Here is a 23,903-nt window from a genome sequence, read left to right as displayed (position 1 = left end):
TTGACTGCCACTGAGCATCTTACACCATCCTGAAGCTAATTTGGAATAAATGTATAGACAAACAGTTGCTCTCTCTCATCCTTTCCTCAAGAGTGCTGCCTGTTGTTTAAACTTATTTTTCCCCTCAAAATAGGCCTGCATCACTCAAAATAGGCCTCTATTCCTGCAGAACCTTAAAACCACCCATTAAAACAAAACCACCACACAGCTGAAAACCATATAGCTGCTAAATCCTTAAACTGCACGGAAGTTGCCATTTTATATACCGTGGTACCGCAGTTTTTTTAGGGACACAGGTGGCGCTGTGGGTTAAACCGCAGAGCCTAGGACTTGCCGATCAGAAGGTCAGCGATTCGAATCCTCGCGACGGGGTGAGCTCCCGTTGCTCGGTCCCTGCTCCTGCCAACCTAGCAGTTCGAAAGCACGTCAAAGTGCAAGTAGATAAATAGGTACCACTCCGGTGGGAAGGTAAACGGCGTTTACGTGTGCTGCTCTGGTTCTCCAGAAGCGGCTTAGTCATGCTGGCCACATGACCTGGAAGCTATACGCTGTCTCCCTTGGCCAATAAAGCGAGATGAGTGCTGCAACCCCAGAGTTGGCCACGACTGGACCTAATGGTCAGGGGTCCCTTTACCTTTACCTTGGTTTTTGAACATCTCCGTTGACAAACATTTCGGTTTTTGAACACGCCTCAGAAGTCGAACATGCCACGTGGCTTCCCCTGAGTGCAAGATTCTGAGGCCTAGCTCCTGGCTATTGAGTTTTCGGTTTTCAGAACTCGAACGGTCTTCCGGAACGGATTACGTTCAAAAACCGAGGTACCACCATATTTCTTTCAAATCACCGAAACGATGCGTTGGAAAATATCCTTGTGCTGCCCCGTTTCTAGAGTTCTCGCCTTCCCATGTGCCCCTCGGCCGACTGGCCTCACTCTCTGCATCACCTGTATACCTGTGCTCCTCCCCAGAGCTGTATGTCGTGTCACGGACAGTGAAAGAGGCGTCAGGGCTGCTCTCCGTCTCCAGCACACTGTACCTGCGGGTGAACAAATCTGACAAGGACTCCAACTTCCTCTGCCACGTCAGCTACGCAATGCCGCACGGAAAAGTCGGCATCGCAAAGTCGGACCCCTTCCAGCTCACGTTGCACTGTAAGTTACGTGGAAATGTTGGGAGCGTCTGTGGAGCATTCATCCTGTATGGTTTCAGGTGTGGTGGCCTTCAGTAAGCATTTTCCGTGTGACTGTGTCAATGTTATCATTAGTGTTTTATTAATTCTCTTCCAAACCACCGTTCTGAGGCCATTTACACATGTTTGTGTCCCTGCCCAAGTTTTAAGATCTCCTTTGGAGGCCTGCCTTTGATCCTCAGCGAAGGCCCAGTGGATGGGTACAGGGCCTTTTTGGTGGTGGCCCGCAGACTGCAAAATGGCCTCCAGCAGCTTTCCTCTTTGACCTGCTGTTAGAGGTGCAGCCAGAAGGGGTTGGTGCCACCTGAGGGACAGCTCATTCGGGAGAACATGGGACTCTTAAGCTCAGGGTTATGGGTTCGAGCCCCACGTTGGGTGAAAGATGCTGGAGGGTGGGCTAGAGACGACTCTTGTGGTCCCTTCTAATTCTGTGCTTCTACGAAGACCCTTGCTTTTTGGTTTTGCTTTTAAAATTCTATTTGTTGCAAGCTGCTCCGAGGTTCCTAGTCAGGTAGAAGGTGCAGGATTACAAATATCGTTCAGAATAAATCTGTTCCGGCAGGCTTTTAATTTGCTTTAATCCTGGCTGAGGGCTTTGATGTATGACCTTAATGCTCCTGCTTCTAGGATCTTGCCGCGCATTGGTTCTAATTTTATTGTATCATGGTCAGGCGTAGCTAGGTACTTAAAGGAATTGGCGCGCGGTCCCATGGCTCAAATTCTTTCAGCCTAGCCAGCCTCACAGGGTCGTAATGGGAATTAAAGGAGGAGGAGAAGAACCATAGAAACTACCTTGATCTCCTTGGAGAAAAAGGTGGGGTTATAGATGCAAGAAATAAGCAAATAAATACTGTGCAGCAGGCTTACAAGATCTTTGGAATGTGCAGGAGAAACTCAGAGATCTACGATTAATAGTAGTAGTAATAATAATAATAATAATAATAATTTTTTATTTATACCCCGCCCTCCCCAGCCAAGGCCGGGCTCAGAGCGGCTTACAAGCAATAATAAAAACAAGATGAATGATTACAACTTAAAAACAAAAGTAAAGTACAACATTAAAATACTGAAACATTAAAATATTAAAATGTAGCCTCATCGCAGGAGGAGAAGGAAAAGAAAAAAGAAAGAGAGGGAGGGAGGGAATCAAATTGGCTCCAAGCCAAAGGCCAGGCGGAACAACTCCGTCTTACAGGCCCTGCGGAAAGAAATCAGATCCTGCAGGGCCCTGGTCTCATGAGGCAGAGCGTTCCACCAGGCTGGGGCCTGTGTTGAAAAGGCCCTGGCTCTGGTTGAAGCCAATCTAGTAGTAGTAATAATAATAATAATAATACAGAAATAAATAGTCATGTGGTTTCAGTGTGGCCCTCTTTCCTCAGACTTCACAGAAAACGTGCAGTTTTCTGTAGATTCCCCAGAGGTCATCAAGGAAGGGGATGATGTCGAGTTGCAATGCCAGGCAGACGGCTACCCCCCACCGGAGTACGTCTTTTACAAAATAAAGGTACCGTTGACCATGTCTTTTTATCCATGCCCAACCTGTTCCTTCCTGGGGGGGAGACAGTGGGGGAGGGGTTTGAGACGATCTGCGTGTTTTGGTTTTATTTGCTGATATGAGTTGGAAATGAGGGTCACGGGTGGCGCTGTGGGTTAAACCACAGAGCCTAGGACTTGCCAATCAGAAGGTCGGTGGTTCGAATCCCCGCAACGGGCTGAGCTCCCGTTGCTCGGTCCCTGCTCCTGCTCACCTAGCAGTCTGAAAGCATGTCAAAGTGCAAGTAGATAAATAGGTACCGCTCCGGCGGGAAGGTAAATGGCGGTTCCATGCACTGCTCTGGTTCTCCAGAAGTGGCTTAGTCATGCTGGCCACATGACCCGGAAGCTGTACACCGGCTCCCTCAGCCAATAAAGCGAGATGAGCGCCGCAACCCCAGAGTCGGCCGCGACTGGACCTAATGGTCAGGGGTCCTTTTACCTTTACCTTTATGAGTTGGAAAACAAGGACATCCTTTCTGACAGCAGTGGGCATGAAGTCACTTCTCCAGGCCTCAGGCTGGGTGGCGGTTGCCATTGCTGTTTCGCTCCAGACAAAACAGGCCTCCTGACTTTTTTTTTTTGGGGGGGGGTCCCCTTTTTGCCTCCCTTGCAAATCCAGAGTGAAGACACACAGGTAGACCTGGGGTCCAGCGCCAACGGAATCCTGAGCCTTCCGCATGTGACCAAGGCAGACGGCGGGACATACCGGTGTCAGGTGCTGGACTTTGACAGTCCCAGTACCGTAGAGCTGGAGAAGGAGGTGACCATCTATGTCAACTGTGAGTGCCCCGTGGACTGCTGGGGGAGGGGCAACAGGGCATCATGCTGGGAGACAGGTTGGTGGGGGAGACGACGGCAGTGAAACATGTTAGCTAAGTCACTTCAATACCACAGAGTCCAGAGAGAAAAGTGACCCTGACAAGACCTTAGAGAAGAAGCAAAAATGGTGTAGAATTTGAGGAGAATGTACATAGCAGGGAGATGTACAACCAAACATACAGAGGAGAAACTTCCTCTAAACTACACAGCCAACCAGAGCACTTGCTGCTTCACGGAAGATCTTGCCAATCTGTCTGGTTGCCAAGCAACACCTCCACATACGCACACGCCCTTCTTGGGTAGTTGAGTATCACTGAGAACGGAATTAACCCCTTAAGTTACAAACTGAATGATCCCTGCTGTTGCACTTCCATCAAAACCCTGAGTATTGTCAGCCTCTCTCACTCTTTCTCTCTCTCTCTCTCTCCCCCCCCCCTTCCCCCTGTTCCCACTTTAGATCTGGATCACCTGGTTCTGAACCCAAACAAGACGGTGATGGCAAGATTGGGCGAAAACATTGAGCTGACCTGCTCTGGTACTGGTTCCCAGATGCCCACCTTGCTATGGAAGAAGGTGGGTGGAGGCGCCACACGCTTACGAAATAACGCAGGAGCTACGATCTAGCTCAGCATCGCCATTTGTGGCGATTGAGCACTAAACATCAGGTTTTCCTGGGGGGGAAGTGGGGGAACAAACAGAAGTTTGACTGATGTCCTTGCTCTCTTGCAAAGCACAAACTCCACAGGTGCCCTGGGTGGGTTGTGATGGTTTCCACAATTCTTTCCCTATTATCTTCATTCCTGTCAGGGACTGCCATCGGAGCAGGAGGAGGTGAGAGGGCTCCCGGATGATGGTGGAGAGGGCCCCAGTAGGAGGAGGGATAGCCCATACGCTGGGGAAGGAAATCAGCATAACACCAGTGGAGAAGGGGAGGAGATAGAAGAAGCGGAGAGGTGGCTCCAGGACTCTTCGCAGGAGACCAGCGGAGAGGGGACTAGTGCTCCTTTGCCCACACCCACCTTGCGCAAAAAGCTTTCGCGCAGGCAACGGGGGAGGAGACTGGGCGTCAAGCAGCTTTTATGTTGGAAGCGGTTTAAGAAACGCCCACTGACGGATTCTGCCAGCGACTGAGGCAGCCACGGAATAGAGGCTGTCCGGTCAGAAAGGGTTCAACCATGCAACCTAGCCAGGAGTAAAGGCAACTTACGCACAAGCAATCCCTAGAACCATTACAATTCCTCTAGCAGCTTGACTCAGACCTTATCTCGTCTCGCAGAACTGTGTCTTTAAATTTGCAACTTGCAAGGCTGAAACGTCGAAAGGCGCAGCTAGCAGAACAAAGCCTGAAGCTGCACACTCAAAGGAATCCTGCGGTTCCCTTGCCCAGCTTCCCATAGCTGCAAATGGAGCCTGTGCAAGAGAATCACCCTGTTGGGTTGCAGACTGTCCTGCTGGTCATAAGGGTGGAAATGGTAGGCAGTCAGAAGTGATGAATCTCCAAATACCAGAGTCTTTTCAGGTTGTCAGACCTGTTGCGACAACATTGAGGGATAGAAACTTGCATTTTAAGCGTAAGAATGGAGATGCTTGGAAAATGCATCTGGCGGTGGGTGGTGAGTCTAGGAGCAATCTCTCCCCCTGGTTTGTTTTTAATTGTACTTCGCCTTGTAGTTATTTATTTCATAAAATTTATATACCGCCTGATTCTGGAAAAAGCCTCAAAGCGGTTTACCCAAAAAAAGCTAAAGCAATAACATTATCACTAAAAGATTTGCAACCGCAATTTAAAACATACAGAAAGTTTAAACCGCAGTAGAGTAGAATGAAACAAATCAAAACTCCTACAAACTTCCTGGGTAGGCTTGTCTAAATATGAATGTCTTCCGAAAATCCTGCCCATTCTCAAAGGCTCGAGGCAGGTGACCCCACTTTCAGAAGTAATGATGATGGTTTAAGGTCATTTATGTCCTGCCTTTTCCCCAAGTTGGGGTTCAAGGTATGGCTTACAGCGTTTAAAAAGGACAAGGCAACAAACTAGCTAAAAACAATCATTAAAATGCATCAGAACATGTTTAGGACCAGCAGTTCAGATCCGCTTTGCCTGGACAGTAGCTGAGTGAGCAGATCCCGTCTTCTGCTCTGAGCCGGAAGGTCTCAGGCTGCCAGATGACAAAGAGGGAGCTGGGCTAGCCTCTCTTGGGAGGGAATTGCACCATTCAGATGCAGTCTCTTGTTTTTCCTCCCCCATCCCCCTGCAGGGAAAGACTAAGGTGGGAGACGGCGAGAGGTTGCCCCTGAATTCACTCGACTACCACATGGCCGGCGGGTACACGTGCGAAGCCTCTGTGCCCAGCATACCTGGGCTGCAGCGGACCCAGACGGTGGAAGTCGTGGTGGAAGGTAGGCTGGTTGGGGGGCGGCGGAAGCTAAGAAAAGAATTGCCCTGCAAAATCAGGCTGATGGCCCATAATACTCGAGCATCCTTTTCTCACAGTGGAGACAACCTGAAGCCCAAGGGAAGCCTCGGAACAGGACATTTTATTTATCTGTCGTGATACATTCCTCCAAGGTGTTGTTGTTGTTATTATGATTAATAATAATAATAATAATAATAATAATTTATTATTTGTACCCCGCCCATCTGGCTGGGTTTCCCCAGCCACTCTGGGCGTCTTCCAACAAAGATGAAAAATACACTAAAATGTCACATACTAAAAACTTCCCTGAACAGGGAAACAGATGTTTTCTGAATGTCAGGTAGTTGTTTATCGCTTTGACATCTGATGGGAGGGCGTTCCACAGGGCGGGTGCCACTACCAAGAAGGCCCTCTGCCTGGTTCCCTGTAACTTGGCCTCTCGCAGCGAGGGAACCGCCAGAAGGCCCTTGGAGCTGGACCTCAGTGTCCGGGCAGAACGATGGGGGTGGAGGTATACTGGGCTGAGGCCGTTAAATTAAATAAATTTGTAAACCAACCTTCATCCATAGGGCTCAGGGCAGTTCACAACATAAAAATACAAGACAAAAGCACAAAATACAGAATAAAAACAACAAAGGACGCCCCCCCCAACCAATAACCTCCACCCCCTCTCACAAACACGTTTAAGAGGGCGTCAGACGTTAATTAGCCGAAGGCCTGGTTGGAGAGGGACATTTTTGCCTGGGGCCTAAAGGTGTATAATGAAGGAGCCAGGCGGACCTCCCTGGCGAGTGCATGACACAAACAGGGAGCCACCACAGACAAGGCCCGTTGTCATCTTTCCACCCTCCAGACCTTTTGTGGAGGAGACAAATGAGGAAGGGCCTCAGAGGAAGGTCACAGGGTCCAGGGCAGTTCATGTGGAAAGAGGCAGTCCTTGAGCCTCTCAAGGTGGCATGCATGGTTCCCCCCCACAATAACCCTGTGAGGTAGGTTTGCCTGAGAGTCAGAGATGGACCCAAGGCCCCGCAGTGAACATGAACCCTTTTCTCCCAGTTTCTCTTCCAACTCTCATCCGTTGCCCTTTTAAATGTGTTGTGGTAGAGGGGGGATTATTTGGTTTGTTGTTGTTCATATTTTTACTATGTGCTTTGTGGAGTTATGTTGTTACGTCGTGACCTGCCCTGAGATCTGCAGATGAAGGGCGGCATACAAATTTAATAAGCATTAATAATATCAAACACCGCAACACGTACTGGCATGAGTGACACAGAATTCCAGTCACTGGCATTCGGGCGTTGGTTGACTTCTTGGGATAGGCTTGGGCCTACGCCGGTCTCTCAGGCCAGCCTACCTCAAAGGGTTGTCGTGGCGATAAAAATGGGAGCTCCTTGGAGAAAAGGCCAAGTTTAAGCAAATCTTGAACACAAATCTCATACATGATTCTGTGAAAGGGGGACGGGGGACAACGGTTGCTGCTGGATTACTCTCCTTCCTTCCTTCCTTCCTTCCTTCCTTCCTTCCTTAGCAACTTTCTAGTCCCTAAGCCTATGAAGACCAGCTTGAAGGTGTATAGGCCATATTAGAAGCTGACTAGAATACATAGATGGATATAATTCATTCAGTTAGTCATGGAGAGAGGCTGGTTAGCATTTTCTGTGCATGTTGCAGAATCCATCCTTTTCCTCGGCCCAGAACTTAAAAGCCTTTTGGGGGCAGGGTTCATGTGCCCCCTCCTGGTTGTCATGTCCTGACTTCCTCCTCCTTCCCAAAAACAGGAACCCCGCAAATGGAGCAGCCCCAGTCCACACGCCATTACCAGAGCCTGGGCCAGAAACTGAGCTTCACCTGTTCTGCTTTCGGCTACCCTGAGCCAGAGATCAAGTGGAGTGTCACTGGGGAAGAGGTGAGTCCAGCGGCGAAGAGCTTTGTCGGGCAAACACAGGGGACCGGCTGGTGAGGATTGTGGAGCAATTGTAGCACCTTACAGGGGCACTTGGGACGTGGGTGGCACTGAGTTAAACCACAGAGCCTAGGACTGGCCAATCAGAAGGTCGGCGGTTTGAATCCCCGCGATGGGGTAAGCTCCCGTTGCTTGGTCCCTGCTCCTGCCAACCTAGCAGTTCGAAAGCACGTCAAAGTGCAAGTAGATAAATAGGTACCACTCCAGCGGGAAGGTAAATGGCGTTTCTTTGTGCTGCTCTGGTTCGCCAGAGGCGGCTTAGTCATGCTGGCCACATGACCTGGAAGCTGTACGCCGGCTCTCTCGGCCAATAAAGCGAGATGAGCGCCGCAACCCCAGAGTCAGTCACGGTTGGACCTAACGGTCAGGGGTCCCTTTACAGGGGCGCTGGACCTTCCCCTTCACCCTCCTCTGGGCCTGAGGGCACAGAGGTTTGCAGAGTGTGTTCCTGCTGGATTTCTTGGGAGCTGGTCGGGTCTTTCTCAAATGAGGCCAGCGGTGGCAGATCAGCTTCCCTGAATACGTCAGCACAAGGGAGGGTGTGTGTGTGTGTGTGTGTGTGTGTGTGTGTGTGTGTTGGGTCTCTTCTTTTGATTCTGGGGAGCAGACGATTTGCTACCTTAGGCCAGAGGGCTTTGTTCCCACGTGGCTGGCAGCGCAGCGTGCAGCTCACCCCACAGATCACAAGGAGACCTGACAGGCCTGCTTGGGGGCCCCCTATTCAGCACCTGTGCCCCAAAACGAACCCAGATAATCCCCTGCAACGTCCTGGAGCTGAAAAGCAGGCTTGCAAGGGGTTCATTAGTGGGCGAGTCAGCGTCTGCAGGATTCCCTGCCAGAAGATGGTTCGCAAACCGCTGTTTTTAGGGTCCTTCTCTCCCCCCCACCCTTGCCTGCTGATACCCAGCTGCTCTCAAGCTGTCAGGCTGGGGGAAGCGGACTCCCTGGGTGGCCTCTTTGTGCGCCGAGATGAACAGAGGGAGTGGGCAGGGGCTGCGAGAAAAAGCCCAAGGTCACGAGTAGACACAGAAGAGCTGTCTCTGCCGTGACTTCGCCCCAGTCCGCCCCCTCACCACCAGCATGCAAGGCACACTGGGAATTGTAGTCCACAGGACAGAGCTGAGAATCCTCCCTTCGTTCTGTGAGGATTTCCATCTGACTGTGTTGCTCCGGCCTATACAAAAACATAATGAAACATTAAACATTAAAAACCCTCCCTATACAGTCATACAACATGTTACGTCCACTTCATGTTACGTTCTTTCAGGTTACGTCCCGCAGAAGTACCAGAAAGGGTTACTTCTGGGTTTCGCCGCATGCGCAGACGTGCAAAAAGACGTCATGTGCATGCGCAGAAGCGGCGAATCGCAACATGCACAGATGCACCGCTGCGGGTTGTGCTCTTTTCATGTTGTGAACAGGCCTCCAGAACGGATCCTGTTCGCAGCTATAGGTACCACTGTACAAGGCTGCCTTCAGATGTCTTCCACAGCTTGTATAGTTACTTAACTTACAGTCATGCAGGTATGGGGACACATATTGGCCAAAGTAAGCTGTAGTTCTGCCCTCGGGCACCCTTGCAACAACGTTGCGAGGTAGGTCATTATTTGTAATGAAGTCGGGTCTGGCATTGCACACGTCCACCTGGTTCTCAGCTCAGTCTCTTGATCCCTACTCTGCAGCAGCATTCTTAACTGCTTTTATTGTAGCTCCTGCATGGAGAAGGGCCTCTGGCATCCCAACCCACCTGTCCAGAAACAAAGGTGAATCAGGCGTGAGGCAGAGAGCTGGGGATGGAGAGAGACTCCGTCCCATGCGAAATGCTGCCATTCTTTGCTTCTCTCTTCCCAGCCGTCTGCGAGGTCCTTTGGCAACAGAGTCGTCAGCGAATTGTCGGTGGAGGTGACCCCTGAACTGGCCCAGAACGGGGTCACGTGCTGGGCAGAGAACGAGCACGGCAAGGCCGAACAGACGTTCCTGTTACAGATGGGTGAGTGCCCACAAAGGGAATTGCAGGACCTTTCACCCTTTCGCTCCAGACGCCTCTGCTCATCTTTGTTCGCAGATGACTTGTAGTAAATAGTCCAAGCAGCAGCATAAACCAGGGTCCGAATTAAGCAGAATGTTAACTGCAGAATTGCAATTTAACTTGCATGGTTTTTTAAAATTTAAGTGGCAGCGGTAATGGTCGGGGGAAGAGCAGGATTGCCTCCCCAAATTCTCACCACGGCCTTCTCCTCACCCTAAACTGCTACGTACCCAGAAATCACAGGATTGTAGAAGGGACCCTAATGCAGGAATCTCAACGAAAGAATCCACGATCAAAGCCTTTGCCCACATGCTGCTGTCCCAATCCTGACAACCGCTACTGACATCTTTAAGTGCCGGGCATGTTCAATTGCAGTCGTGCAATTAGTTACATGCTCAGTTTGGCTCTGGCTGAAATTGGTTCTGGGGATGCCCAAACCCTTCAGATGAGTGGAGGTTTTTGGCCCAGGTGTGGCGCTTAGTCATTTGCAGCGCTCAGGCTGCTTTCTTCCCCCGCAGGCTGGGCAGGTGTAGACAGGTTGGCAGGGAAAGGGAGCACATGGCAGTGGTTAGACAACCACAGACATTGGTTGAGGCCACTGCAAGGTGTGTTTCCACCCCCTTCCAGTAGCTCTGCCTCTCATTCTAATTTCCTGGCATCAAAGCTGTTGACAAATTCTTAATCTTCTCATTTAAACCAGTTGTGGAGAGCCTGGTGTGTGACGATGGGCCTCTCTGTGAAGGCACGCTCTCAGCACGCCTTGCTCCTGGAACCTGCTGCTTGAACCTGCTGCTAAAACTGAGTTTCCCTCTCCATATTAGCCGGGAGTTCAATGCGCACGCCTCCCTGATTCTGGAGGAAGCTGCGCTCCCAATGCCCAGTCGCCAGTTTAAAAATCGAAGCCATCAAGCGCACAGCCTTGCGGGTAAACTGGTCCCAAGCTGATATGTGGGATAATCTTGTGAGGAGGGGTGTTGCAATTTCTGTGCAGGTTCCCTATTGGGGGGGGGGTCATTTTTGCACAGGGGTTGTGGACGTTAGGGTTTGACTCCTAGACAAACCTTCCCCAATCTAGCGCTCTCCAACATTTTGGACTACAAATCCCATCGGGCCCATAGTCCAAGACCATCGGGGGGGGGCACCAGGTTGGGAAATGACCCAAGGAGACTTTCCCATGGCTGCCTGAACTCTGCACAAAGTCACAGCCCAAAAGTGTGCACTTAGAAAGGCTCAGTTCTGCCACAAACTTTAATAATAATAATAATTTATTATTTGTACCCTGCCCATCTGGCTGGGTTTCCCCAGCCACTCTGGGCAGCTTCCAACAAAGATGAAAAATACACTAAAATGTCACACATTAAATTAAAAACTTCCCTGAACAGGGCTGCCTTAAGATGTCTTCTGAATGTCAGGTAGTTGTTTATCGCTTTGACATCTGGTGGGAGGGTGTTCCACAGGGCGGGCGCCACTACCGAGAAGGCCCTCTGCCTGGTTCCCTGTAGCTTTGCTTCTCGCAGTGAGGGAACCACCAGAAGGCCCTCGGCGCTGGATCTCAGTGTCCGGGCAGAACGATGGGGGTGGAGACGCTCCTTCAGGTATACTGGGCCGAGGCCGTTGAGGCCTTCTTGCAAGGTGTGTGTTTACTTCTGCGAAAACATGCCTAGGTACTTCCTCTGCTAGGCCAGGGATGGGGCAATACGCCTCATTCCTGGAGCAACAGAAATCGTACTCGCCACCAGCTTCCTCCTCCTCCCCCAGCATCGAAGATTTCGCCATACGTTGCCTGTATTCTTTCAACAGACATCTCTCCCACCCCCCCTTCCCAAAAAGGGAACAAAACAAAGGTGCTTGTTTTTCTTTAACTGCCCAACAAGCAGTTTCCTTGGAACGGAAAAAAACGTACAAAGCCGTTTCACAACAACGCGGGGGCACTGCAGAAAGGGAGAGCCTCTCTCGGGAAATCCAAGCACTAGTGGGCCATGCAGTTACAGAATCGTAGAGTTGGGACCCCGAGGGTCATCCAGTCCAACCCCCTGCAATGCAGGAATCTCAGCTAAAGCATCCATGACAGATGGCCGTCCAAACGCTGCTTAGAAACCTCCAAGGAAGGAGAGTCCACCAGCTCCCGAGGGAGAATGTTCCACTGCCAAACAGCTCCTACCGTCAGAAAGTTCTTCCTGATGTTTAGTTGGAATCTCCTTCCTTGTAACTTGAAGCCATTGGTTCGAGTCTTACCCTCTAGAGAAGAAGAAAACAAGCTTGCTACATCCTCCATGAGATATTCCATTGAGATATTTGAAGATGGCTATCTCCTCTCAGCCTCCTCTTTCCCAGGCTAAAATACCCAGCTCCTTCAACCATTCCTCATCAGGCCTTGTTTCCAGACCCCTTTTTTGTTTAAAAAAAGTTTTTTATTAACAATTTCAACATAACAAAATATCAAAACATATCATATTCATTATTTTTCCCCCACCTCCCCATCGAACCCTGCCTCCTTCCTCCCCCCTCAATACATCCCCCAGCTCCTTTCTGATTTTCCAACACATATTATTCTCTGCATACTGTAAAATTGTATAAATTGTCTACTACGTTAACAATCAAGACATCTGTGTATGTTTATTCAAAACCTGCCAAGGAGTCCAATTCATTTTGTTGTCTTTTTAAGTAATTTGTATAAAGTTCCCATTCTTCTTTGAAGGCACAGTTGTCCTTGTCTCGCAGTTTGCATGTCAGTTTAGCCAGTTCTGCATAGTTCATCAATTTCTCTTGCCACTGTTCTTTTGTCGGGGTTTCCTCATTCTTCAATCCTTGTGCTATCAAGACTCTCGGCCTGTTTTCCTGGCCCTTGATCATCTTGGTCGCCCTCCTCTGCACACCTTCCAGCTTGTCAATATCCTCCTTAAATTGTGGTGCCCAGAACCAGATGTGGGAATCTTTTGGTCCTCTGAATGATGAAAGGGATAAGGGGAAGTAGGGATTTGGGTGCAGGCTGAGCGACTGCAGACCGCAGCAAGAGTTCACCCTGTACGTTTGCTAACGTACCTGTCTCTCTTTCCAAGCAGTTGCGCCGACGACATCTGCTTCTCCAGTGCCAGCAGGTAAGTCCCTCTTTGCCTCCCTCCTTCTCCATTCTCTTCCCGCCCCGCTGCCCCCAGACTCTGCATTGCTATTACAGTGGGTGGGCAGGGTGGGCAATGACAGCACAGCTTAGCTGGGTGGGCTTGCTGACAGTTCAGGTGGCTAACTGCTTTTTCCTTCTCATGCATGCTGCCTCAGGGAACCCCGAGCTCCGGACAGGTGGGTGTTTGAGGATGAGAAGGCAGGGCAAGAGTCACATGCACAATTGCCCTATGGAAAGGGTAGAGACAGGGCCTTTTTGGTGGCGGCTCCCTGTATGCAGAACTCCCTGCCCCAAGAAATCGGGTCGCCTTCTTCTTTATTTGCATCCAGTCAAATAAAGGAAACAGCCTTAAAAATAATAACAACTCCCTTTAAACAAGCTTTCGAGTCTGTTGCTGCTTAAAGGTATCAATTGTCTATGCTGGTCTCTGCGGTTTTCACTTTTTTGCTGCTGTTTTTAAGCTCGATAATTTATGTCTTAACAGTTGGGTCCCTTTGGCTTTTCTGCTTGCGTTGATATTCACAAGTCTCTTTGAAGGGGAAATAGTGGAATATAATCCCTTTTTGGGGGGAGTTGGGGGAGAAGCCTAATAATAGTAATAGTAATAATAATAATAATAATAATAATAATAATAATAATAATAGGTATTCTGGGTTTGACTTATTTCCACTTCTCCCTCCCCATGCGAGGGGAAAAACAGGCGAAATAAAAGAGGGAAGCCTTTCATGGAATCTCTTTCCACCGCGGAAAGATCGGAATAGATTAATTTCCCAGATGTTTTTGCTTGCAGGTTTCTTTTGCTTTCAAGTGGAATAAGGTCAGGGAAGGTTCATTGTGTGTAATTTCGGAGCTCAGAAATGCTATCCAAGTTTGAAGTAGTACATGATTCACTTACCACAGTTTATTTCTCCCTGAGGTTTTGGGTTTTACTGTTTTTTTAAAAATCCAAGATTTCAGTGGTGTGTGTGTGTTTGTGTGTGTGTGTGTGTGTGTGTAACACACCACATGAATAGCTGTGGCCTTGTGCTGTTGGTGACCTGTGGCTGAAACTACACCGTGGAGAGAGTTTTTCCTCAGGTTTGAGTCCCTAGCTGTTGTTAGACTACAAGTCCCATCATCCCTACCTAGCAGGGGTCAGGGATGATGGGAGTTGTAGTCCAACAACAGCTTAAGAACCTGAGTTTGAGAACATGGCTAGACCTATAGAAACTGCCTTTGGCTCCTCTTCCTCCCGCACTCCAGCCCAAATTCTGAGAATTGTGGTTTTGCCCCACCTCCTTCAGAATAACAGTTCCCCATGGGTTAGCGGAGTCTGTAACCTGAAGCATATGTAACCCGAGGTACCACTGTATTTAGTTTAAATGGCATTGATATAATTGTCAGGAATGCAGTTTGCTGTTCTCGTTACAAGCTGAACAACATTGTTGTTGATCTTATTAATGATAATATGTATTTCATTTATACGTATTATAACAGTAAATACATCCTTACATAGCAGCAATTAAAAAAAATGTTATCGAACAATACTGTTATTGTGGCACGTTTAACAATAGACGTTTCTCTGGTGAACCGCTCTGTGATCTTGTGATGCAGGGCTGCATATAAATCTAATACAGTGGTACTTCGGGTTAAGTATTTAATTCGTTCTGGAGGTCCGTTCTTAACCTGAAACTGTTCTTAACCTGAAGCACCACTTTAGCTAATGGGGCCTCCAGCTGCCGCCGCGCCGCCGGAGCACGATTTCTGTTCTCATCCTGAAGCAAAATTCTTAACCCGAGGTACTATTTCTGGGTTAGCGGAGTCTGTAACCTGAAGCGTATGCAACCTGAAGCGTATGTAACCCAAGGTACCACTGTAAATAATAATAGCAACAACCACAACGCTTTAAAAGCAACAACAAAGTTTTGATCTGTAGCAACAAATAAAAATGTGGGTAGAAAAATGATACCACTGTTCAGGCGGTCCTTCCCAATCTTTGCCAGACAGAAGCAGGCTGCAGGCAAGGAGGCTGGCGAAGGATCTGGTATCTGCAGGGCCTCAACCCTCCCTTCACTTTTTCTGCTTCCTTCCCTCTAACAGTGGACGGGGAGCAGAGCCAGGGCGGCAGCACCGTCGCCGTGATTGCCGTGTGCGTCTGCGTCTTGCTCCTTCTCCTCATCGTGGGCTTCTTCTACTTCATGCAGCGCCGCGGCCAGCTGCCCTGCGGCGGAGGCGAGAAGAGATCTTTGTGAGTAATCATAATCATAATCATAATAAATTACAGTGGTGCCTCGCAAGACGAAATTAATTCGTTCCGCGAGTCTCTTCGTCTAGTGGTTTTTTTGTCTTGCGAAGCAACCCTATTAGCGGCTTAGTGCTATTAGCGGTTTAGCGGCTATTAGCGGCTATTAAAGGCTTAAGGGATTAGCGGATTAGCTGCTAAAAGGCTATTAGCGGCTTAGCGCCTTAGAAAAAGGGGGTGGGGAGCGAAAAAACCCCTCAAGAATCGCAAGACATTTTTGTCTTGCGAAGCAAGCCCATAGAGAAATTCGTCCTGCGAAGCACCTCTGAAAACGGAAAACCCTTTCGTCTAGCGGGTTTTCTGTCTTGCGAGGCATTCGTCTTGCGGGGCACCACTGTACCCCGCCCAGAGCCGGGCTCAGGGCGGCTAACACCAATAAATCACAGTACAAACATAATGGGGGGGGGGCAACCCAATTTAAAATACAGCCTCATTTTAAAAGTAGCCAATAAATCAAGACCATAAGTGGAGGGAAACATTAGGGTCAGACTGAGTCCAAACCAAAGGCCAGACGGAACAGCTCTGTCTTGCAGGCCCTGCAGAAAGATGTCAAGTCCCGCAGGGCCCTAGTCTCTTGTGACAGAGCGTTCCACCACGTCGGGGCCACTGCTGAAAAGACCCCGGCCCTAGTTGAGACCAATCTAACCACCTTGCGACCTGGGACCTCCAAAATGTTGTCATTTGTGGAGCTTAAGGTCCTCCACGGGGCATACCACGTACCATACCAGTAAGGCCTCGTGGGCCGCTCAAACTGCCTACAGCCCCTTCCGCCTCTGCAGGGCTCGGCACTAGTAGGGACTAGCCACAAGGCCTTCAATGTCTAGTAGCAGGGCCGGCCCATCCATGGTGACCGGCTCAGGCACCAGGATCCACAGAGCAATGACACGCCAAGCATTCTGGCCTCTGGTGCTCCTCATCTGCCATTGTTTGCGCCTTAGTTACACGCATGCATTGAGTGGTGTCTGGCAAACCCCTCTGCTGCTCCTTGTTCTGTGTGTTGTGTGAAGTGCTGGGGAGGAGAGGTTAAAGACCTCTGCCTTTCTTCCATCATAGCTGATCAGAGGAAGGGGAGAAGGCTTATGCTACAGCCCTTCACTCTTGCTAAGTCCAAACGGTGCCGCACTTTTTAAAAAAACCTCTCTGCCAGCTCACCTAGTTTTTAGAGGAGGAAAACGGGGGGGGGGGGGTCTGAATGAAATAGTGGATGTATGATTTTTGTGGTTCATGCTGTGGCATTGATTTGACGGTGAGTTTGGGGTGACCCAATGCAAAAATCCTGAGGATCCATGTGCTTTTACCTCCTCCCTCCCAGGCAGCCTCCTTTATCTCTAGAGTCCCTTATCTCCTTCCAATCACTTGCCGATCAGCTGCTCAGTGGCTTTGTTTCAACACCCCCTTCGCTTTTGTTTGCCTTGGTGTCTTTTCCTTAGCTGGAGCAGTTTTTTGCTCCTCCTTTTCTTCTAATTTCTCTCCTCATCACTTGTTTTAGTATTCCTGTCTCCTCTCCTTGCAAGTTCACTGTCTTTACCTTCCCGCTCCCAGGCAGCCTCCTTTATCTCTAGAGTCCCTTATCTTGTTCCCCGATCGCTTGCTCTTCAGCGGCTTTGTTTCAACACCCCCTTCCCTCTTTCTAAAAAAAAAAAAAAAAAAAGCACAACCTGCTTTTTGCCCCTGGGCAATTCGGCTCCAGGGACTACACATTTGCTCCATAAGATGCACAGATATTTCCCCTTACTTTTTAGGAAGAAAAAAGTGTGTCTTATGCAGTGAAAAATATGGTAAATGTAGACGAACCAGTGGCCTCTGGTTCCGTATATGTGGGTGTTTTGTTGGCATCTGTCTGTCTTGAGAGACAACAGAGGGGTCCTTCGGGGGCAACATAAAAGCATTGGTTTAGCAGCACCTAAGTGACCTTTCCGGGGGGCAAGCCTGGGCAGTGTGCATGGAGGTCCTGGGCTGCCCCGATGACATGACCACCACCAGCCCCTCAGCCTCACTGATGTGGTCCAAAGGAAAGCAGAGCAAGACACTGGGCAGCAGCTGAGCTGCAGGAGTTACTGGAAGGAGGCGTACAAGACTCCATCCAACCACCCTAGTGTTTCCACTCCAGGTTTACTGCTTAGCCCTTTCTTAGCCAGTGTGGTGTAGTGGTTAAGAGCGGTAGACTCATAATCTGGTGAACCTGGTTGACGTCTCCGCTCCTCCACATGCAGCTGCTGGGTGACCTTGGGCTAGTCACACTTCTCTGAAGTCTCTCAGCCCCACTCACCTCACAGAGTGTTTGTTGTGGGGGAGGAAGGGAAAGGAGATTGTTAGCCGCTTTGAGACTCCTTAAGGGTAGTGAAAGGCGGGATATCAAATCCAAACTCCTCCTCCTCTTCTTCTTCTTCGTCCAAACTCCTCTTCCTTCTCCTCCTCCTCCTCCTCTTCTTCTTCTTCGTCCAAACTCCTCCTCCTCCTCTTCTTCTTCTTCTGCTTCTTTTTCATCCAAACTCCTCCTCCTCCTCCTTCGCTTCCTCCTCCTCCTCCTCCTCCTCCTCCTCCTCCTCCTGAAGATATCCTGCAGGACAGTGGAGGTTTAGGATCAGAGTTTCCCTTCCCTTAGATGGGCTACCTTCCAAGGTGGCCCTAGATAGATAGATAGATAGATGATAGATGATAGATAGATAGATAGATAGATAGATAGATAGATAGATGATAGAGATAGATAGAGAGATGATAGAGAGATAGAAAGATAGATGATAGAGATGATAGATAGATAGATAGATAGATAGATAGATAGATAGATAGATGATAGATAGATAGATAGATGATAGATAGATAGATAGATAGATAGATAGATGATAGAAAGATAGATAGATATAGATAGGTAGATCAATGTAATTTTTTTATATGTAAATCTTCGCCAGCCTTCCCTGGGCTGCAGAGCCATAAATGGATGAAGGATTGTGGAGTTGTGCCGGGTGGGGTGGGTTCGGGAGGCTGGATGTAACCGTACCCTGTTGGCTTTCGTGACCACCTGTTCCCGGAATGCGGCGCTCAGATATATCTGTTTCCTCCTCTCGCCAGGACCCCCAAGGAAGGGAACCCTGACGACACTGTGGTGGAGATGAAGACGGACAAACGGAACGAGCAGACGGGGCTCTTGAGCCCTGGGGGCGGCGGTGGCGGTGGGGCAAATGAGGTGAGGAACGGAGGAGAAGGCGGAAGGCGGTAACTCTGATCTCACTGAGCTTGGGGCAAGGGATTATCCCTGTTTCTTGAGGGTGCCAGGAATCATAGCTCCACAAAGGCAGTTTCCCACTCCTTTTGCAGACCTGGGCAAAGGGGGCAAAGGGGCAAAGAAGAAGCGTTTCTGGGGCCTGCTTAGAGGAACAGGGCTGCGTACATCTATTTAAAGCACATTTAAAACTTTGAGCCCCTAACACAAAGGTGGGGTGAGGGGTGGTGGATGGTGATGGGAAAGGGAATTATCTGTGGGATTGAGTGTAGGTACATTTGAACATTTTAAAGGATTGTCTGAGTTGTATGTTTGTATATTCGCAATATGTGTGTATTAATGCTGAATTATTTTAACAATAAAAACTTTTCAAACAAAAAACAAAAACTTTGGGCAAAAAATTCCTGCGTTGCAGAGGCTTGGGGGGTCCCTTCCAACTCTGTGATTCCATGAAAACATATTCTGCCCCCCGAGAATCCTAGTGGTTTGCTATTGGGAATTGTAACACAGCGAGGGCTAAGCTACCGTTTCCAGGATTTCCTTGGTGTGGGGATGTGCTTTCAAACGCATGGTTACAGCCCGTGTCTCTGTGGCAGGACTGCAATGGGTCCCGTAGGGAGAAGGCTGGGGGGTGGAGCTGAGGGAAAAGTCTGGGGTGCCGACTCCCTGTTTCATTCTCCCTCTCTTTCCAATCCTCTCTCCCTGCAGTGCTGAGAGCAAGCCTGGAGTGGCCTTCTTCCGGAGGATCTGCCTCTTGCCTGCTCTGTACCACACAAACCACGGGGCAAAGAGGACGCCAGGGCTGGACTGTGCGAGGGGAACCCGGTCCCTCCGGGGCCCTTCCTTCTCCGAGGGCAGAGGAGCATCCTTCCTTGTGTCTGGACTTCTTTTATTTTGTGCAAATGGGGTGAGGTGAGGGGGTTGTGCTGCTGCCGCTACTACTTCTTCCTCCTTGAAACGCCTGATTGTTATTATTGTTCTTGTAATTATTTTTGAAGAAACTGACACTTGCCTGGACCCCTCTGGCGTGAGTAGACGTGCCATCGACACACAGGCCTCTGTCTCTCCACACACCGGTTTGCCTCTTGCTGACTTGCGCACCTGAACCAAGCCCACACGTGCACTTACGTCCTGAACACGGAAACACGGCCTTGGAAGAAAATTCACACAAGTTGACTGGCCCCTTTCTTCTGGCACATGACTGTTAGCCACTTGTGGTCTGAAAGGACCTGCTTTTTGTAAACCTTCCCACCCACCCACCCGTCCTGCTTAGTCGCTTGGAGGCGATTCTTGCTCACCGTAGGTGACCAGGCTAGCAGTGTCTGTCTTTTGCCGTTGGGCAAAGACATGGGGACACCTATATTCCTGCAAACACTTCTTTATCCTCCATGTGACGCATGCAATGTGAGTGAACACATACAGGCACACCCTTGTTACGCCGCGCATCCACACCCCCACACCCGTTGAGCGTGCTTGTCGGGAAGTCGTGCGAAGACTTGCAAAGTTGACATGCTCCCCACATGCATGTGAATGTGTTCCGTCCATACATTAACATGTTTGTGTGTGTGTATGCACCCAAGGCTTTGCAAATTACGTGTGGGCATCGTAGCTGAGTATTAATTTCTACTAGACAGCCCCGAAGTCCATTCCATAATAATGGCACAAACAGCATCCTATGCATTTATCAGCACAGAAACTGTCTGATGAAGTGATATCGCTCAGGCTGCAATTCTGTATATACTAAGCTCCATTTATCTCAATAATGCTTGCTTCTGAGTAGATCATGCTGTCACGCTTTTATCTAGGTTGACAAACACATGGCATGTTTTTGTCCCCTTCAGATTCATAGGGTTGTTCTACACACACACACACACACTTATTTTCTGGCACCAAACCTCAAAATACAGGAAAGCGTTGGGTTTGGCTAATCAGTTACTTGTTTTTAATTTTCTGACTGAGGTGTTTTAGTACAAAATTGAAGAGCGGAGGGGCAGTTTTTGAAAGAGGACTTCTAAGGCCGCTTGAAAACCGAATCTTTTTTGGTGGCCTGACTGCAGGATCTACCTGGGGAGTTTGTTCCTTTGAAGTCAGCAGTAAAACTAGTTCGATACCCAGCTTTAAGAGAGTCCATCTTCAGCCAGCCAAGGTTCAGCTTTCATTTAGGAATGTGTACAATCTCACAAAGAGGTGTTTATTCTATTTAAACTGCTGGCCTGAAGTAGAAATACCATCAGTTAAGAAAACAATTTCCCTTCTCTTAATGAGTGCAAGCAAGGATCTCTGACTCTGCCGTCCTGCTTGCTCAACCACCCTCCTGTTTTTAGTTCTGGATTCTTGGCTTGACACAGCTGATCTGCATAGATAAGTACAAGCATTGCCCTACAGAGAAAATCTCTCTGCTCCATACATTTTTTTTGAAATGCAGCGAATATGTCACGGACAGTAGTAGAATTTGAAAGCCTCGTTATCACTTAGTCGTAGAATTTGAAAGCCTCGTTATCACTTGCCAGAGGGAGAGCCTTTTGCCACAGTTACTCTGCTGTGTGGTTTTATGGAAGACTTATGCATGTGTGCCTACACACAGACACACAAACACACGTGTGTGCTCACCCCCCATAATAAAAACAGCTGCCACCCACATACATTTCCAGTTCGTAAGTATATTTTCTAGCACATTCACAAGCCAGCTGATGGGCAGATTAGAGCAGCCAACCTCTGGAACCAGGCCTCTGCAGCTACCCCTTTTAAACAACCGTTTGATTTGCAGCAACAAGCACAGGAGAGCATTTAGGGCACCATGCCATGGAAAAAAATAGAAGAAAAGCTTTGCTTGCAGATTTCTCCTGCAGATCAATACTCCGTTGCAACAGCCCAGGCCGGTTTGGGTGTGCTTGTTCCCCTGCCGTAGTTACACGGCTGGCAACCTTGCAGCATGCCGGTGCCAGATAAAGCATGCCAGCAAACACACGCACACACACCCAATGCGGAATAGGCGCACAGGTTCCCAATAAGTTGCGTCAGGATCTTGCTTTTTTAAAATCTCTGTTCCCGGAGGCTGGCTATTGGAGAGCGCTTCCCTCCTTCTCTGCATCTCCCTATGCAAAATGCTTCCATCCCTAAAGGCAGCCTTACGTCCTGCAGGAGTTTGACGGCGGGGCCTTGCCACCAGAGATAGTGTGGCTGCTAGGCAGCTTTCGACTGCTGCCATCTTTCTCGCAGATTCAGCAGCAAATCTGTGCCTGCATTTCCTCTTCTGTGTACACATCCACTCACCACTTCTGACAAGTGAGGAACCCGTGGTCCCCTGGGATTTCAGCTCCCATCATCTCCAGCCAGGGATGATGGGCCTTGGAGGGCTATAGCCTCACCCTGCCTTAACGTTTTTCCACGCACGATGAAAAAAACCACGGCGGCTGGAGAATGGGCAACCTGCCCCTAAACACCCGAGTCTTACCACTAGGCAGCCACTCCCATTTCGTCTCCGTCCGTTCTCTCGTCATTCACCACCCCTACCTACGGGGGGCGTCCTGATCTCTCGGCGTCCTGATTTTCTTCATCGAAATGCATTGGGTTGTGTGTGTTGCTGTTTTTTTTTTTTAAATGGCATTTATTATCGGTCTGTACGGGACAAGCCTTTTGGGGTTCTAGTCTTCCTACTCTCCCCTGACCCCCTGACGGCTCGTGTCCTTTCTCTGTCTCTTGCACTGTCTTGTCGAGACACTGGCTCTGTTTTGGGTGGGTGGGTGTGGGGAGACTTGGGGCTTTTTAAAAAAAATGTAGTGTATTTAATGGTGTTGCATCTTAGAGAGCAAGCTGAGGCCGCTGAGCTATGGCAGAGCCCAGGGTGGAGGTGTGACAGAAGGCAGCAGTGAGGGCAGTATTCTGGCTACTGAGCTTTAACCATCCTTGCAAGAAATGAAGGTGGGGTTTTTCCATAACTCCCCTCCCAGTATGGCAGCTGCAAGACTCCTTCGCTCCCCCTTCTTCACACCCTTCCCCATATTTTCCTAGCGAGGGATGGTGTTGTGTCTCTCTTGAACACAGCCCACTGACTGAAACTGCCGCCTCCTTACACCCCTTCTTGTTTCATGGCCTCTTTTCACTTGTGCTTGTTTTTTAAAAGGTTTTGCCACCTTTTAAAAAACGAAACAGATACCTGGCTCCTCTGCCTTCCACAGCTGTTCCATCTGCAAGCTGCTAGCAGGTAAGACTGCTATGAAAAGTTTCACCTGCCATTCTCCACCCCGTCCACCCACAGACTTAAGTTTACTGCAAAAACCACGCAGGAGCAGGTCAGTTGGCAAACGCAGCCACCTGCCACCCCTCTCCCAGCTCCTGCCATAGCTCCAGCTTCTCACTCCCCATCCCTTTCGGATGTCTCTGTTACCTGCTGCCCCCACCAATTGGGTTACACTGTACATTAGCAAATAAAAAATATTGTAACCTCAGTTTGGCTCCCGCCTTCATTTCTTCTCCCTGCAGACCTTGCGCCCCTTCCTCTAAAGTCCCCTTTTTAAACTGGATTTCCAAAAAATAAAATGCAACCTCTCTCATCTGGGACGTACCATTTGGAGTCGCCCCTAGTCGCGGAGCAAAAAATTCTGTTGGCATTGGCTTTGGAGACATTAAGGCTTCCTTCCTCCTGGGAAGGAAACTTCAGCTGGGAGCGGGAGTGAGTTTATGTTTTGTTTTGTTTTGTTTTGTTCTTCTCCCTGCAAGGTGGTTGTGGTCGGGTTTGACCTTCTGCCTTGCGTGGCCTGCTTATTTTTGGCCCTGGATTCCCACGATCCACTGCTGTTGTGGAAAACGCAGAAAGCCGAAAGCGCAGGCTTGAGATCTCTTGAGCAGTGGAACGTGGGACACTTGATATTTGTTAAGAGATCCTCCTTTAGTAGGGCAGATCCCTACTGTTAAAGCACATGACTCTCCCCCCCCCCAAAAAAAATCAAAGAATCCCAGGAACTGTGGTTTGTTAAGAGTGCTGTAGCTCTGGGAGGGGGGGAACCACAATTCCCAGGATTCTTTGGGGAAAGTTGTGTGCTTCAAATGTGCATTGGGTGTGTCTCTTCTATCTCTCTATCTTTGGTGATCCCTCGTAGCCGAGTAAGATTGTCTTCCATAAACACGGTTTTAACAGTGAGTTCGTAAGTGACTGTGGAGGCCAATTCTGGATCCACACGTCCTTCCACAGTGGGGACATTGGTTTCCAGGCAGGAGCTGATCACGGTGAGGGTTTGCCAAGACTGCCTTCCTCTTAGCGTGTTTCTCCCTTTCGTCCTGAGTTTGAGTGTCTTCAAAGCCCACGACACCTTTGGTCAAGGCTGTTCTC

General features: G+C 49.2%; 1 protein-coding gene across 3 annotated transcripts in view; it reads left to right on the top strand.

The window, feature by feature from the left end:
* Nucleotides 1-23,022, top strand: part of BCAM (basal cell adhesion molecule (Lutheran blood group)) — a 63,560-nt gene extending 40,538 nt beyond the window's left edge. Inside the window, exons 6-16 of one of the 3 annotated variants that reach the window (XM_083455300.1) lie at nt 968-1,150; nt 2,568-2,692; nt 3,344-3,503; nt 4,001-4,116; nt 5,802-5,943; nt 7,739-7,866; nt 9,775-9,913; nt 13,015-13,050; nt 15,153-15,300; nt 18,424-18,538; nt 19,283-23,022. In XM_083455300.1, the coding sequence (XP_083311426.1) occupies nt 968-1,150; nt 2,568-2,692; nt 3,344-3,503; nt 4,001-4,116; nt 5,802-5,943; nt 7,739-7,866; nt 9,775-9,913; nt 13,015-13,050; nt 15,153-15,300; nt 18,424-18,538; nt 19,283-19,288 (1,298 nt within the window). In that variant the 3' untranslated portion in view covers nt 19,289-23,022. Of the gene's footprint in view, nt 1-967; nt 1,151-2,567; nt 2,693-3,343; nt 3,504-4,000; nt 4,117-5,801; nt 5,944-7,738; nt 7,867-9,774; nt 9,914-13,011; nt 13,051-15,152; nt 15,320-18,423; nt 18,539-19,282 lie in introns of those variants that run through there. The other 2 variants (XM_083455299.1, XM_083455301.1) reach the window with 2 other exon arrangements.
* The last annotated feature ends 881 nt before the right edge of the window (nt 23,023-23,903 follow it).

Source organism: Podarcis tiliguerta (genome assembly GCF_965153285.1).
Source record: "Podarcis tiliguerta genome assembly, chromosome: 8".
Taxonomy (NCBI): domain Eukaryota; kingdom Metazoa; phylum Chordata; class Lepidosauria; order Squamata; family Lacertidae; genus Podarcis; species Podarcis tiliguerta.
Note: the sequence above shows the minus strand (reverse complement) of the source record. Positions and strands in the feature narration are given on the sequence as shown.